Here is a 15,831-nt window from a genome sequence, read left to right as displayed (position 1 = left end):
CAGGAAAAGACTTTTTAACCTATACAAATTTTCACTGTTTTGCTATATTGGGCCATCAAAATAAAATAATGATAAAGGGCAGCGCTAGCTGAGGTATTTCAGGTTGCCCTGTTCTTCCAACTGATGCTCTTGATTTAGATTCTGCTGGCTGTCAGAGAGCTATGGTTGAAGTTGTCAAACTTAACGTTAGAGGTGTTCCTTACCAAACATCCCTTGCAACACTGGAACACTGGGCAATACTCAAAGTCATTGCTGGCAGCCACCTCAAAATTAAAAAAAAGATGAAAATGGATTGTACTTCATTGTCAGACAGGGATGGAGAGCTGTTCAGGTATACTTACTGTTTTTTAAGACTTAAATATGGAAACATTTTGGAAAACTGTTCTGAGATGGTGGGAAGTTTCGTTATATGTATTAAATTATAATCAAACGCGGTTTTGAAAGCTCTGGATTATTGGAAGCGAAGCCCATTTGTTCTTAACGCTTATAGGCTAGTCGCAGGTGCTAATAAATGCTATCGATTATGGGTTCAAGAATAAGAGATTTCGATATTAGCGTTAGGTTCCGCACATGTTTAATCGGACGTCTAACTCGCGGAAAACTCCGTAAATTAGTTTAAACCATTCTGGATCTCTTTTTCAGAGAACAGATAAACACAAATTAAACCTAAATTGCTAAAATGCTAAAATGGTTATGATCAGTTAATGTTTATCATATTGTGTCTCTGTTCAAAGGCCAATCAGTATTATAAGGACTTCAATGTGTGTTAACCGTCAGCCGTCAAACGGCCTAAAATCTAAACGTCAACCGTCAAAAAAGGTTTTATTTTACCGTCAACTGTCAAAACTGCATAATGTTTGTTTCAAAGTATCTCACATCTCACTACTCACCGGATCTTCACCGACTTCGGGCTCCTGGTGGAAAACTCAGTTAGTCCCACGCATTCTCTAGGCATTACAAGACGTTAAAACTCGCTTATATCCGAAATTTTTTCGAAATGTCAAAAACGACCGACCAAGAAAACCTAGTTCAAAAACACAAACGTTATATTAATATATACAGAAGTTAATATTTACTTTAACTCTCGGACTAAATTTCCTCTGAATAATCGTCAGCAGTCAAAATTGAAAAAAATTAACCGTCAATCGTCAAAAAGCTACCACCCCATTGTGGCCGTGATCAGCTTTAGCCTGGACTTGGCTACTTGGTGGAGAACAAATTGAATCAACTGGGCGCAAAAACGTCGGCAAGGGAGAATACGAAAGCAAAAATATGTTTCTTGAGAATTGTATACGGTACATATGCCGGCCGTAATTATAATCATGATGAAACTTGAAACGATACACAATCAATACAACAGGTGGATTTTAAGTCATTGCTTCAAAAATCAGTGTCAAAAAAAGTGAATGGTTACTCTGCACAATGAGAGTAATGTAACAATGAGCTTGTACTGTATATTGAATTGGTTGCCGCTAGACTATAAAACTTTCGGTTTCAACTTAACTGAGACTAACATTTGCAAAGGGAGAAAGTAATAATAAACCCATACTATTTGTTATTTATGCAACTCTCTTCTCGTCTGTTTCCCCGCTAAGGAGCTTCTCAGCCTTAGCATTTCGTTTGTTTTCTGGTAGGTATATACTCAATTATCTTCGAAATGAGAAGTTAATCTGCTCCGATGAGATACTGGTCTCACTGCGAGAACAACTAGTCGCTGAAGCCAGATTTTATCATCTAGAAGGATTAATCAGCCAGTTATGCCTACAGCCAAAAGTGTTCAAGGAGTCGTCAATTATCACCAGTTTTGAAAACGAAAATACTCTGCTGTCGTGGATGTCAGATGAACCAAGTGATGCCAAATGGGGTATTCTGTACAAGGCAACTAGAGATGGGTTTAAGCCAGCTAACTTTCATAAGAGATGTGATGGAAAGTCGCCAACCCTTGTTGTGATCAAAAGCGGTGAGAATATCTTTGGTGGGTATGCAGGCAAACCGTGGTCCTCGCGTAAGTAAATGATATGAATCTCTGTAGCTATTTCCAGGGAAACTGAAGTCGCAACGATAAAAAAGTACCCCACATTCGACACATTAAGCGTTCTTATTTTTGTTATTACTGCGCTTTTCACAAACATGCGAATTCTGAAGTTCAAAAGCCAACAGACGATTTCGTTTTTCGCTGCCGTCAATCATCTTAACGGACCTCACAGGAAACAAAACTTTACTTTAACGGGTTCAAAATGTCATGGTTTGTGATTGGTGGATTTCGATCGGTTTTGTGTGTTTCTGTGTTTCAAGGTTCGTTGCTTGTGATCGTAATTATGATTGACGGCAGTGAAAAACGCAATTGTGAAGGCGGCTTTTGAACTTTAGAGTTCGCATGTTTGTGAAAAGCGCTGTAAAACCTTTTTGTTTGATGTTTATTCGTTTTTGGTTTTTATTTTAGTGTTACCAAGCAAAACAATTCGTTAAATTGGCCGATTTTGTCGGAAAAAAAAAACACCTATAACATGAAAAACGCGCAGAAAAAAACATAAAAAATAGAGGATTCGCTCACTCGTGAGAGATACTTTCAGCACTTGAAGATAAAATTCGTATCCCCAAGCGGCCATGTAATGTTCTGTTTATTTTATAGATACTAATGAAATTCCCACATAAAACACACCTTTTTTTATTCATTTTTGAAACAGCAAAATAGTGCAATTAAAGTGGTCACCTATCGCAAAGTGCCAGTCACAAAAATGTTATGAAACTCGGATATAAAGTTATAGAGGAGAAATAAAGACAATAATACTTATATTTTGTGTTCCAAAACGTCAAAATTCTAATGAAGAAGAGAAAAATCATGTTAGTAACAATGGCGACACCAATATCCTCACATGTGAAAGATAAAAATAGTATCTTCACTGCGCGCGATGACGATATATTTTTTTAGTAAAAGGAAAAATCCTGGTATTTCATCAGTATCTATATAGTAAAGACAGTTCCTAGGTGCCCATGGATAGGTTTAATGATTGTTACTTCATGCATTCTCCTTTATTTTTTACTTGTACATGACATCTCTCTTCCCACGAAAGATTCTCTTGTATTTCCTGTATTGTTTGTTCTTGATATTGTTGTTGTTGTTGTTTTTCATTCCAATTAAAAGATCGGAATAAAAACACTGTTGCACCAAATTAACGTTTGTGCAGCACTCTTTTTAAATATTATTTTACTTTATTTATTTATTTATTTATTTATTTATTTTTTGTTTTTAGCTGAAGGGCATGTCTTTGACGACCAGGCAAGTGAAAAATCATTTCTTTTTAGTCTGAAAAATCCAAGTGGATATCCTCCCGAGAAAATACTCCCTTTCCCGGATCCCCATTGTGAAGATGCCTGTGTGAAAGGAGCAGTTAAAAGCAGAGCTGATTTTGGACCGACTTTTGGCGAATATGGAAACATCATTGATCTTTCAACGTTGACGGGAAAAACAAATCGCGTGGGTTTTGCAAAAATAAGACAAGGCTTTCGAACAAAGTATACCGAAGAACAAGATTACTTCAACGGATATGAGTTATACGTCGTGGATGAATTAGAAGTATTTGGACTTACCAAATAACATGGAATTTCGCAAAATTGTTGTAAACAGGGTTTTAAGTCTACAGTATAGTATCTTATTAGCTGACAAAGGAAATAAACAAGTAAAAAGTTTAAGCAATCTGAGAATCAATATTATTATTGTCATTTATTTCATTATTATATTATTATTAATCAGTATCTGAAGAAAAAGGTTGATGAGGTGAGCTCGATTTCTGAAAAAAAAACTTCAAGAACTCTGGACCTTCATTGCCACTCAAAAAAGTGCGTCTAGTGGGTTTACCGTATTGCCAATAAGAGATATGGAATTTGATTTGAACCAGAGTGAGAGTTTCGAGATGCTGCACTGTAATTTTCAGGGAGTTATAATAACTCCTCTAGTGGGGCTAATTTAACTCCTTACAGTGGAGTTATTTTTCGTGGAGTTACTTTAACTCCAAAAACGAGTTTAAAGAACTCTTTTTCAGGAGTAAAAGTGACCCCAGATATTGAGGAGTTAAAATAACCCCAAAAAAGGAGTTATCCTGTACCTAAAATTTTTACTCCACTTTCAGAGTTAAATTAACTCCAAAAAGAGTAAAAACAACCCATGTAAGGAGTACAAATAACCCCATTTCCGAGTAATTTTAACTCCAGAGTGGGAGTAAAAAGAACTCTTTTTCAGGAGTAAAAATGACTCCAAATTCGGAGTTAAATTAGGAGTTAAAATAACCCCAAAAAAGGGGTTATCCTGTACCTAAAATTTTTACTCCATTTTTGGAGTTATAATAACTCCCTAAAAATTACGGTGTGTGAAACTTAGGTACGACTGGGAAGTTCCTTATGCCCCCTCTGTTTGTGTTTGCGGGGGATATAGTAGCTGGGGGATTCTGGGAGAGGCAGAGTTTGGATTTCTTTAGTGTGAGAGTTTGCCACCCGAAAGCAGACTCCTACAGAGACATGGATCCAGACCAGATATTCAGGCAACATGCAAATGAGAATAAGCGCCAATACGCTAGCCGAGTGTTAGAAGTAGAACAAGCTACATTCACGCCATTAGTTTTCAGCACGATAGGTAGAATGGCGGTGGAATGTAAACGATATCATAGTAGGCTTGCCGCGCTAATAGCTACAAAAAAGGGCGAAAGCTATACAACTACCATGTCATGGATCCGGGCAAAGGTGTCAATTGCCGGGCTGAGATCAGCTTTTTTGTTTAAGAGGCTCGCGAGTGTTTCAAAGGGTTCATTTAGAACTGTTGGAGACGGTTTTAGATATTGGAAAACGACGCGCAAATATTCGCTAAGACATTGAGAACGTTATTTTATTTCCCCTTTTGTTTAGTTAGAATACGTTTACCTTAGCTAGGAAATAGTTTTGTTGTTGTTGTTGTTGTTTTTTGTTTGTTCGTTTTTTTTTTTTAACGAAATGATTTTTTTTTTAATTGAAATGAAATGTTTTTAATCGAAATTAAGTGTTTGTTTGTTTTTTTTTTTTTAATCGAAGGGAATTGTAAATAGTTCTTTGACCGAATAGATTTTTTAAGCGAAATTAGGGGATGTTTACATGAGAAAAGCCGCACCGGCGCGAGTTTCACACCGTGATGACTTTTTGATTTCGTATCGCGTTTACATGATGACTGGGTCATTTTATTTTTTGTTATTTGACGGTACATTTCATGTTGATAAAATACACGTTGGGTTCAAAATCGCAAACATTACGCATGCGCTACCCGTTCCAGTTTACCGGCAGACCGATGTCACACCGAAATGGGTGGTCGTTTCGCGTTTACATGATACCGTTGCGAGATTTCGTACCGGAGTGAAATTCTCGCCCCGGTGCGAGAACGGGGTGAACTCACGCCGAGGTGACTCGCGCCGTCATAACATGTTGTGGTGGTATCATGTAAACAAATATAGAGCCATGAGAGGGAACCGGAGTGAACTCGCTCCAGGGCGAAAGTCGCCCCGGTGTCATGTAAACACCCCCTTAATTGAAAATAGCATTTTAAAGTTAGCTTTGTTATCAATAAAATATTATTTTTGTCTAAAAATTAAGAAATTATTATAAATACTAATTATTATCATTATTATTTTTATCTTAAATTTTTTAATGACGATGACAACACTGAAGTAACAAATAATTAACGAAAATATCGTTTTTTCAATTTTCGAATGCTAGAAATTTTGTATCTCAATTGCAGAGGAAGAACTTATTGTGACCCAGGTAAAGGGTAGTATGAGTGTACTAGGATTAAAAAAGATAGGATAGGTTTTACAAAAACTCGGAAAAGCAGTTACATATGCATGGGCCAATTTACGAGGCTGTCGGCGTCATTTGCAGGAGATCACGATCAAAGCCTCACTGCGCATTCAGACAGGCCAGGATAATCAGTAAAGAATCGCCGATTGGTCAATAAAAGAGCAACAGACTACAATTTAAATAATATGTTTGTTAATAAGGGTAGCTATAGGGACAAGATGATGCAATTGTAAGTTCGTTTGTAACTATTGTGTGTAGGAACAGCAAACTGCAGTTTCCCATTGCAATAACCAAGTGATTTGTTTACTTTTCTCCCCCCCCCCCTCCCCCTATTTTTTTGCATGCTTGGTAACGAGTCCTGCCTGAAGAAGATTTTGTGAGGTTCCATTAATGAACAATGGGGCTTGCAGATGAAAGAGACGGAAAATGATTCATTTGCCCTGAAAGGATGAGGATTACCTCGAAGCACGAAACAAACCAAGAAAAGTAAAAAATGACCGAAGAAAATTATTCTTCCCACTGTTTCAAGTCCTCTATTTTTCCCACGACCGTCGAGATCGAGCGCTTTGAGTTGCGGTTGGACATCTCGGATTTAAATGTACCGAGGGTGTGGGCGTCGGGGGTTTTTAGCACCTCCTAAGTATATTTGGCTATAATTGGTACATTTTAGATCGAAAAGGCCGCTTGTAACGCAGAGTGCTCTCGACGGTCTTCAGATTAAAATGGAGGGACTTTGGACAGTCAAAGTAGTCACTGAGCAAACGAGCGTAACAAGAGGACATAAGAGGGGCTGGCAACTCATCATCAACCAAACGGCGTCTCACGATGTGCTCAAACATGCATTTTGTCCGGCCTTTAACAAAACTTTGTCACGTGGATTCTACGTTGTACTTGATTTTCTTATTAAGGAATCAGGATAAGCTTGTGCTAGTCCAGTTGTACATTTTATTCTCATTCAACACTTCAGTAAACATATATTACACAGAAAAGATCTTTCTAAACACGTTTCGTAAAATTATACTAACTGTAGTAACGGTTTTATCACACAGAAAACAGCTTTCAGACTCTAACATGAACTCAGCTTTTTAACAAATATTTCTTACGGACGTTTTTTGTATCAGCAAGGTGTTATATTTACGTAAAATATCAATTTTTTCACAGAGGAACAATCTATTGTATAAGTTGTGTTAGTAGACCTTTAAGAACGACAGTAGCCTCTCTTGTCATATAGAGGGTTTTCACTCACGTGGCCAGTATCTATGCAAATTTATTGGAACAAATAAAAGCGTTTACAAAGAAAGAAAGAGTTCAATTCCCACAGGATTGGTTTGGAACGCAAACATGGCCGCCGTTTTTATTGTTTTAGGGCAACAATACGGCCGACCCGACGTCATATGAAAACGCTCTATTGATAACAAAATTCTCTAACGTGATTGGCTATCACCAACCCTGATTTTAGCATTAATAGGACTCTGTGAAAGGTATATACGGTGCGAATTAAGGAATGGCTCATTACTGATATCTGGCTTTTATCCTTATTTTTCTCACCTTCTTTCGCACTGCCTTTATCTTTTGATTATGATTGTGCCCGGATGAAATGATATTTTCGGTACTGACATGGCACTTTTTTCAAGTCACATGATCAGTCACGCCCATAATTATCGAAACTTTTACACTTAAGAATTACACCACTTTACCAAACCTTCAAGTTCTCAACGTTTATTTCAGTGTATTTATTTAATGCTAGGCATTTCATTACTTGGTACTATCTACTCATCCAGTCACCCCAGTCCTTCTCTAAAATGGAAACGTTTTAGTCCGCAAAAACAATTCCCCAGACCAGTTCCATAAACTTTGTATTTACAGTCATAAAAAGAAGAAAATTTAATTGTAAATTTTCATCAAAAAATATAGCAAAAAATGGGCGTGACAAGTCAAGTGACCAAAAAAACCATTGTTCAAAACGAAAAAGGATATTCTTTTATAGAAAGAGTCACGCCAACTAAGTTTTAAGTGAAAAGGTTTAATCCTCTTTGAACCAGACCAACCCCACCCAAACAAATTTTCCCGAGACCCATACCTTAATTGAGTCACCCAAGAGTGAAACCCGTCCAGAAACTAAATAGAAGAAGTTTACTGAGACGGTAACGGTACATGACTATTTCAATCAAACTAAGTAGGGTGTGAATCGTGACCTCTCTCTGTCTCCTCTGACATTGGATTAATGGTGCGAAATCTGAAAACTAAGCGTTCTTTTAGAAAAGAACGAAAATCCCTCAGTGAGAACAAGTAAATGAAAAAATTGATAGCACCGTTTGAGTAGGCTAAAACTGCACTTGAATAACGAACGAGGAAGTCGGTGTCATACCTAATGTCATCTTGTGTTGCCATGGTGTAGAATACTTGACCAAAATAAAAACAGTATGGGATAACAAATGCCAATACAAGTAAAATAACACTGACTGTTGCTCTTCTTTGAGCGGCTCTTAACATTTTTTTGATGGCATTGTCTTTGAAAACGTTTATACTTTTTTTTGTGGTTGCCATCACAGTTTTGATGAGACAAATACTTATTACTAATGTGATGAAAGTCGGTATAATATACTGCATAGTTATGAAGGAAATGAAAATGATTCTGTATGGAAAGTACTGCTTGTCGTATTTGCAATCCAAAGTGTAATGAGTTTCGTTGTATTCATATCTTATTTGTGTAAAGGTACTTGCTGGAAGTAAAACAAAAACAACCCCCACAATCCATGCAAGCAATACCAATTTCTTTACGGTGGAATAAAAAAATGGGCGGGGAATTTTACGAGTTGAGAAATACTTTTCTATAGATATTATTAACAAGTTGTTCATAGTAATTGACGGAAATACGATTTGCAAGTAACGTGCTATTTTGCAACCCCAGTCACCTTCAAACACATCAATATAGAACTGAACGCAGACTGATGGGAGCGATATTAAAACACAGAGAACATCGGAAATGGCTAAACTACTGAGATAGGTGTGGAAGTTTTTTTCTGATGACAAAGTCTTTATGAAAGACTTTATCCTTTTCTTTTTGTTAAGAAACCAGAGCATTAGAATACTTCCAACTAATCCAACAATTCCAGACATAGACATTGATATCGTCAACGCGAGCTTTGTCGAGGATGCTGCTGGGCTAAACACATAGAGTTTAGACTTTAAGTAGGTCCCACTCCTGGATAAGGTTGAGATGCTGGTCGAAAAAATACTTGAGGATGTATTCATGTTTCCTGCGTTAGTCCTCTTCCGCTCGGTGTTAACTCTGTTAGAAGATATAATTTCTATTAAAATGTAATTATCAATGTTTCGCCTTTGTAATCGACATTGATCTGACAGACTCGTCACTTGGCGTTACTTTTTATGGGTACAGAAATAAAAAATAAATAAATAAATAAATATTAGAAATAGAAATAGAAAATGAAAACAGGTGCAGATGCAAATACATTATACAAAAATACAAATATAGATACAGATACAATTACCATTACAATTACAAATAGATTTTAATACAAATATAAATTTGAACATAAGTGATTATAACTTGAACGTTACACTTTCACAAGAAGGCTCGTCGTCATCCATATTTCGGATCGAATTGGAATAAAGCAATGCTATGCTATTGTTAGCGGGGAAAGGAAAACCGGCAGACTCGGAGAATAACCTCGACGAAACGAAGGCGAGAATCATCGTTTCGCCTCCGGGATTCGAACCCGGGCCACACTGAGGTAATTAAAGCGCTCTTACATTATGTCCCTCGCTTGATCTCCTAATATTACAAGGATTGCTGAAAAAAAGTTCAGCGTTCGCAGTGATTGAAAGGAACAAGTTTTATGTTTACGCAGCTTATGATCGTTGACGCTGCTACTGCTATAATGACTTATTTTCGAATTCTAAAAACTCTCACTTCTAAACCGAGGCTAAGTGCAAAACCTTTCTTGTGAATATGAGTTTTATTTGCTTCAGAATTAAAAATCATATATTTGTATTAATGGCTTCGCACTTAATCTCGCTTTGAAACTGAGGCTTGGCACAAATTGGAAATGGCCTCAGATATTTATTTATTTATCTATTTTTATTATTTTGACGGATGGCAATCAATTAATTACTTACTTTCACCAAATTATCCTGGCTGTTTATCATTGTATCACCCTGGAACACCAGCTTTCCTTTTGATTTTCCAGTCTGTTTATAGAATTGATAAGACAAAACGAATTATCCTCTTTCGATAAAGATAAGGAAACCCCGGCAAATCTGGCAAGAATGTATTTAAATTATTTAGGCGACAAGCAAAATAAGTCATAAAAGCGACGGATAAACGGTTCCTTAAAACGACTCCCTAATTGCCAGTAGCTGTAAGATATACTTCCCTATTTGAATGTACAACAGCCTTTATCTTCTGAACCCCTCAATGACGGGACGCAGAAGAAGCGAATTTAAAGAAACATAAGTATTCAAAGAGAAACAAAACTTGTTACATTAATTTTGCAGGAGGCAAATGTCTACTTTTAAACTATTTTTTCCATTTTCTCATCAACTTTGTTTAATTTTGGAAGTTACTTTTATGCAACCTACATTTGCCTTCTCCTCCCATCTTTAGGAACTAGTTTTTGGTTTATTAGAAAAACAAGAATCGAAAATCAAAACAAAAGTAAGAAAGCCCTCGTTGTTTTCTATTTAAATCTGCAGATGGCGTACCCAGATTATTCCCGTTTGGAAAAAAAGGTGCTCCTCAAAAAGAGTTTATTTGGTGCATGCTTCCGCCGCCGTTTTTGAGAAGCAACATTAATATTCTGTCTGTCCGATAATTTTCATCACTGGTGTTGAACATGCTGATGAGATTCCATTGTCGTATAACAGTTGAAAGCAAATTGTCCATTTGAATATTTTTATATTCAGATTTTGTTTGTTTGTTCGATTGTTGGGTTTTTTCATTTCGGTTTTTTTTTTTGGCTTGTGATAACCGAGTTCAATATTTGTTTGATCATTCGATCACCAAGTTTGTTTTTTAACGAATATCTTCTGGAAGCGAAGCGATCTGCCTTTTTTCACGCAAGAACGTATCACGCGTGGTTTCGTTTACGCATCAGCAGAATATTATTTGCAGCCAAACACAGTTGGATGACATTGCGCATGACCAGACCATTATTTGTAGGCAGTTATTTGCAGGTCACTTGGTGGGCTTTCAGCCAATGAAAAGGAAGAAAAATTTGCATCGAATGATAATTCACATTGTTGTCTTCTGCCTAGCTGTTCTTGGGTGAGGTGTATTTGAGACCGGACTTGAAAAGAAGAGTTCTTAATTTTTTTTCAATAAATATAAATTAGGCGTTAATAATATCTTCTCAGTATATGTCGTCGGACATTTTTAAGAAAAACGTCCGTAATTTGCCTTTATATCGTCCAAATTGGTTTCCCTTCGTAAATAATTTAATAAGTATCTCGGATATCTTTTAAGTAATAAGCCCGAAACTGAACTGTTAACAAATACCAGTTCTGGATTGGTTAGGTGCTTACTTAGCCCTGAAAACGAGACAGCATTCGTTATAAATGTAGGACGAAGAAACAGCGCATTTAAAGTGGCTCGAATATTTTATTCTGGGCAATACCTCCCACGTTCACGGAAAGCATCAAGTACGTCGCCATTTAAAAAGTACTAGGAAAATGATCTCGCTGTATTAAAAGATGAAAATATTGGTTATTGACGGGAGAGTTGTCATGATAGCAACGAATTAACGTCTTTACCTAATATGTTAGTACCTATTCGCAGCCGATCAATGTTCGTGAAGTTTGAGCAAAATATATGAAAGCGTTTTTGGAGATATTTTGCGATGAAATTTTTCATAAATAGAAAGCCGGCCGTGGTATATAGAACTCCAAAAGGTAGCGCTTTCGAAATGCAATTTCACCCTATAGTAGTTAATCCCTTTTTTAAAAAAACGAGTGTGACGAAGATCACGAAGATGGATAAGCCGATTGCATGGCAAGAAAGTAGTAAGCAAGAAATTGCTCTAGCTGGCGCTTTTTAATTTGTAAATACATTTTGGCCTAGTTAAATGGGTAAGCGAATAATTTGAAAACTGCTCGATACATTTTTTTAATTGACATTCTCGAGATTTAAATCGTGATTTCATATAACCTTTAAGTTTCAAGATGATTGCCAACGATGATGATCATGATCAACGATGGTGTTGATGATGATAAGCAAGTCAGTAATGTTTCTTCTATTTCTTCTTTCTTTAGGAAATATCGCGATCTCTGGTTTATGAAAGTCGCTTCTTGAATTTACGCTTTTCAGAAATACAAGGAAAGACATGAAAACATTTCTCTTTCTTTTTCTATTTCCATCTTTTCGCCCTACTTTCAATTACACAAAAATTTTCATCAGCTTGTCGTGCTTTCGATATGGTTCAGCAAACCGTTTTCCTCCAATTTGTTTTCGTATCAAGCCATAGTTCGGCAACTTGCGTGCCTGCGTAAATTCTAGTTCTGTAATTTGCCGGTTTACTTTCCCAAGAAGAATATGGTTGAACGGTTAATCGACACGAATAAACTTTCATTTCAGTACCTACTCTCTCCTTGGGTCTTGGTGAATAAACGATGTCTTGAATTTTCTGGACATCAATCTTACTGCTGTCGATTACGATCATTAATATACCCTCTCTATCCCGTTTCCCGTTTTATAGTCATTATGGTGACATAAGTACAGTACATTGTTACTAATATGCCGTCGCTGCACGTGCGATGGCTTGTTACAAATTTGGCTGTTTCAGTCAGATAATACTTTTTCCTTCATGGGTTTTGTTTGAATTTAATGAACGTTGTTGCATAATCAGGCAGAAAAAATTGCAGTAGGTCTAATCAAACTAACTCAGCTATTCTTGTCTCACTCGATTTCCTGAAAGAAAATCCCCTCTTTATTTATATTCAAATCTGCAGATGACTGAACCATCTTTTTCCCATTTGAGATGCATGTTTTAAGCCCATGCAGAAGAAGATGAAGAAGAGAAACAAGAGAAGACAAAGTAAAAGAAAGATGTGCACACTGAGAAAAGACAAGACAAAATAAATTAGAGTTAATGTGCAGCTGACAATTTCTTGGAATTTTCTGGCCTAGGATAATTGTTATTTTAATTTAATGTTATTTTTTAATTAGTTTACTTATTTTAATAATCCCCCTTTTCAGTTAAGAATGAAATGGCCACCGAAAATAGAAATCAATCAATAGACTATTTCCGAGTTCCAAGAACTCTCACTTTCAAAACTTACGAGCCTAAGTGCAAAACCTCTGTTGTAAAAATGAGTTTTTCATATCAATGGCTTCGCACCTATCATCGCTTTGAAACCGAGTTTTATAAAAGTAATTCGGAAATGGCCCATCTGACATCGCCAAACGTTGAGGTTGATTTAAAAAAAAAAAAAAAACGGTCGATGAATACCTCAAATTATGCACACTAAGATAGACTAAAAATAACGAAGCAAAAACTGAAATTTACATCAAATTTTCTCGCGGTAAATATGTTCGAGAAAAAGTGCAAACTAAGGGGAATCAAAGGCAAGGATGATAAAAACGCATTTGCTTGCTATTTTGCATGGGGTTGTAAATTCGGGGGCAAATTGCCTCCTTTGTTTTATCCGCGAGCGATGTTACCTGCCCAAATTCGTGACGAACTTATCAAACATATGGACATAACATCTTGTATTAAATATCGTGATCAATAGTATATGTATTAACTCAAAACTGTGTTCGAGGTTATTCCTTTACAGTTTAAATTAATGTTGTTTAATTCACACATTTTGCAGCTTAATCGTAGATTAATTATTGTTATCATTGTTTTTTATCTTGGTTTCGGCTCCAATACAAGTGTATTCATTTTTATATACAGATTAATTCTCGGCTCTGGGGACTCCGCAGTAAAAACGCTTTTAACTTATTACGTAACTATATCGAGCCGCTAATATCTCGTGCCTGTCCGGATATACATGTCTGTGAGTGCATTGTACATAGGATCCTTATACAAGCTACAACCCTCGCCAAAAAAACCTGAAACACCTGCGCACGCCTCTTTCCTTATGCAACGTTGAGATGTGATGAAAAGTTACGTGGCTTCAACAACATTGCAAAAGGGAGGGGGAAAACGAAAGAGAGCAGAATTTTCCAAAGACAGATTGTAGGTCAGTTTCACTCCCCAATAGCATACCTGCTCGGCAGTTTTTCCTGTGTTTCATACACTTCTTTGCGCGCCCCACCCACTTACCTCAGTGATGAAATAGCTTTCTACCAGTAGCTCCCCGCTCCTACCACCCTGGGTTGACTCTCGCATATCTTGTTGGCATTATCGGCATTACGGATAGCCTCAGTTAGAGTGGATCACTGTCCCGCATTATTTGCCTAATAAAAAGACGTGAAAAAAGCAACGGTCGCGACAGCATAATTAAGAAACATCGCCGATTGCACTTACGAGTTTAGATCACCACTCGCTTTTACTCGAGCTAAAACATATCAGACATATTACTTCTCAAACTCATTAATAATTCATTAAGAAAATACAAAGGAAATTAATGTTTAATGAGTGTTTGGAAATCGGATAAAACACTGCTTAGTATTTGCATCCTTAATTTCTCCTTCAAAAATGATTTTGTTTGAGAAGAAATATCAAACATTCGACACAGTGTTTCATCACCAGATGAAACACCTCGAAGTTCGTCAAAAATACTCCGCTGCGCGTCGTATTTTCAACTCTCTTCTCGGTGTTTCATCTGGTGATGAAACACTGCATCTCATGTTTGATATATTACTTCTCAAACTCATTAATAATTCATAAAGAAAATTCAAAGGAAATTAATATTTAATGAGTGTTTTGATATCAGATGAAAAACTGCTCATTTTTGCATCCTTAATTTCTCCTTCAAAAATAATTTTGTTTGAGAAGAAATATCAAACATTCGACACAGTGTTTCATCACCAGATGAAACACCTCGAAGTTCGTCAAAAATACTCCGCTGCGCGTCGTATTTTCAACTCTCTTCTCGGTGTTTCATCTGGTGATATGAAACACTGCATCTCATGTTTGATAATATTACATCATTAATTTTCTTCTGTGCGCAAGTGATTTCATAATACAGTGGTGTCTAACTCACAGAATCACGGGCGAGCCACCTAGTGTTTCTATTGCTTTAAAAATTTCATTTAGGAGTTTAGAACACCATGGCATTACAATAACACTCGCTTACCCAAGCTAAAACATATTAACTTCTAAATTTCCTCTTGGTATGCAAGTGATCCCATATAATGCCGTGGTGTCTGATTCACAGAATCACGGGCGTGCCACCTAGTGTTTCTGTTGCTTTAAAAATTGCACTTTTCGTTTCACAGTTTAGATCACCATGGCATAACAATAACACTCGCTTACTCAAGCCAAAACATATGAGACATATTAACCATTAATTTTCCTCTGTGCGCAAGTGATTTGATAATACAGTGGTGTCTAACTCACAGAATCACGGGCGTGCCACAAAGTGTTTCTGTTGCTTTAAAAATCACACTTAGGAGTTTAGCACACCATGGCATTACAATAACACTCGCCTGCTCAAGCTAAAACATATTAACCTTTATATTTCCACTTGGTGCGCAAGTAATTTCATAATGCCGTGGTGTCTGATTCACAGAATCACGGGCGTGCCCCCTAGTGTTTCTGTTGATTTAATTTAAAAGTTGCACTTAGGAGTTTAGACCACCATGGCATTACATTAACACTCGCTTACTCGAGCTAAAACATAACAGACATATTAACCATTAATTTTTTTCTGTGCACAAGTGATTTCATTTTCCTGCAATACATAGCTTTTTCTTGAGTGGATAACGAGTTAAATAGCGCAGAGGCGAGATTTGGTAATTTTTGGCGGGCTTTGGACACCTTTTGGCGATATGACGATTTCACTATTCGACCGAATCCATTTGATCGCTTGGTCTTTGTGTTTTCTGCC

General features: G+C 36.8%; 2 protein-coding genes across 2 annotated transcripts; one reads left to right on the top strand and one right to left on the bottom strand.

Annotated features, from left to right (window-relative positions):
• The first annotated feature begins 1,216 nt into the window (after positions 1-1,216).
• On the top strand, positions 1,217-3,658 carry LOC140922077 (uncharacterized). The gene is made up of 2 exons (XM_073372099.1): positions 1,217-2,005; positions 3,255-3,658. Exons 1-2 carry the CDS (start codon positions 1,834-1,836, stop codon positions 3,596-3,598), a joined length of 516 nt encoding a protein of 171 aa, XP_073228200.1. The 5' UTR covers positions 1,217-1,833; the 3' UTR covers positions 3,599-3,658.
• Positions 3,659-7,921: 4,263 nt separating this feature from the next.
• On the bottom strand, positions 7,922-9,103 carry LOC140921293 (allatostatin-A receptor-like). Its single transcript, XM_073371282.1, has one exon. The coding sequence runs from the start codon at positions 9,070-9,072 to the stop codon at positions 7,990-7,992; it is 1,083 nt and encodes a 360-aa protein (XP_073227383.1). The 5' UTR covers positions 9,073-9,103; the 3' UTR covers positions 7,922-7,989.
• Between the last annotated feature and the right edge of the window lie 6,728 nt (positions 9,104-15,831).

This window comes from Porites lutea, chromosome 12 (genome assembly GCF_958299795.1).
Source record: "Porites lutea chromosome 12, jaPorLute2.1, whole genome shotgun sequence".
NCBI lineage: Eukaryota > Metazoa > Cnidaria > Anthozoa > Scleractinia > Poritidae > Porites > Porites lutea.
Note: the sequence above shows the minus strand (reverse complement) of the source record. Positions and strands in the feature narration are given on the sequence as shown.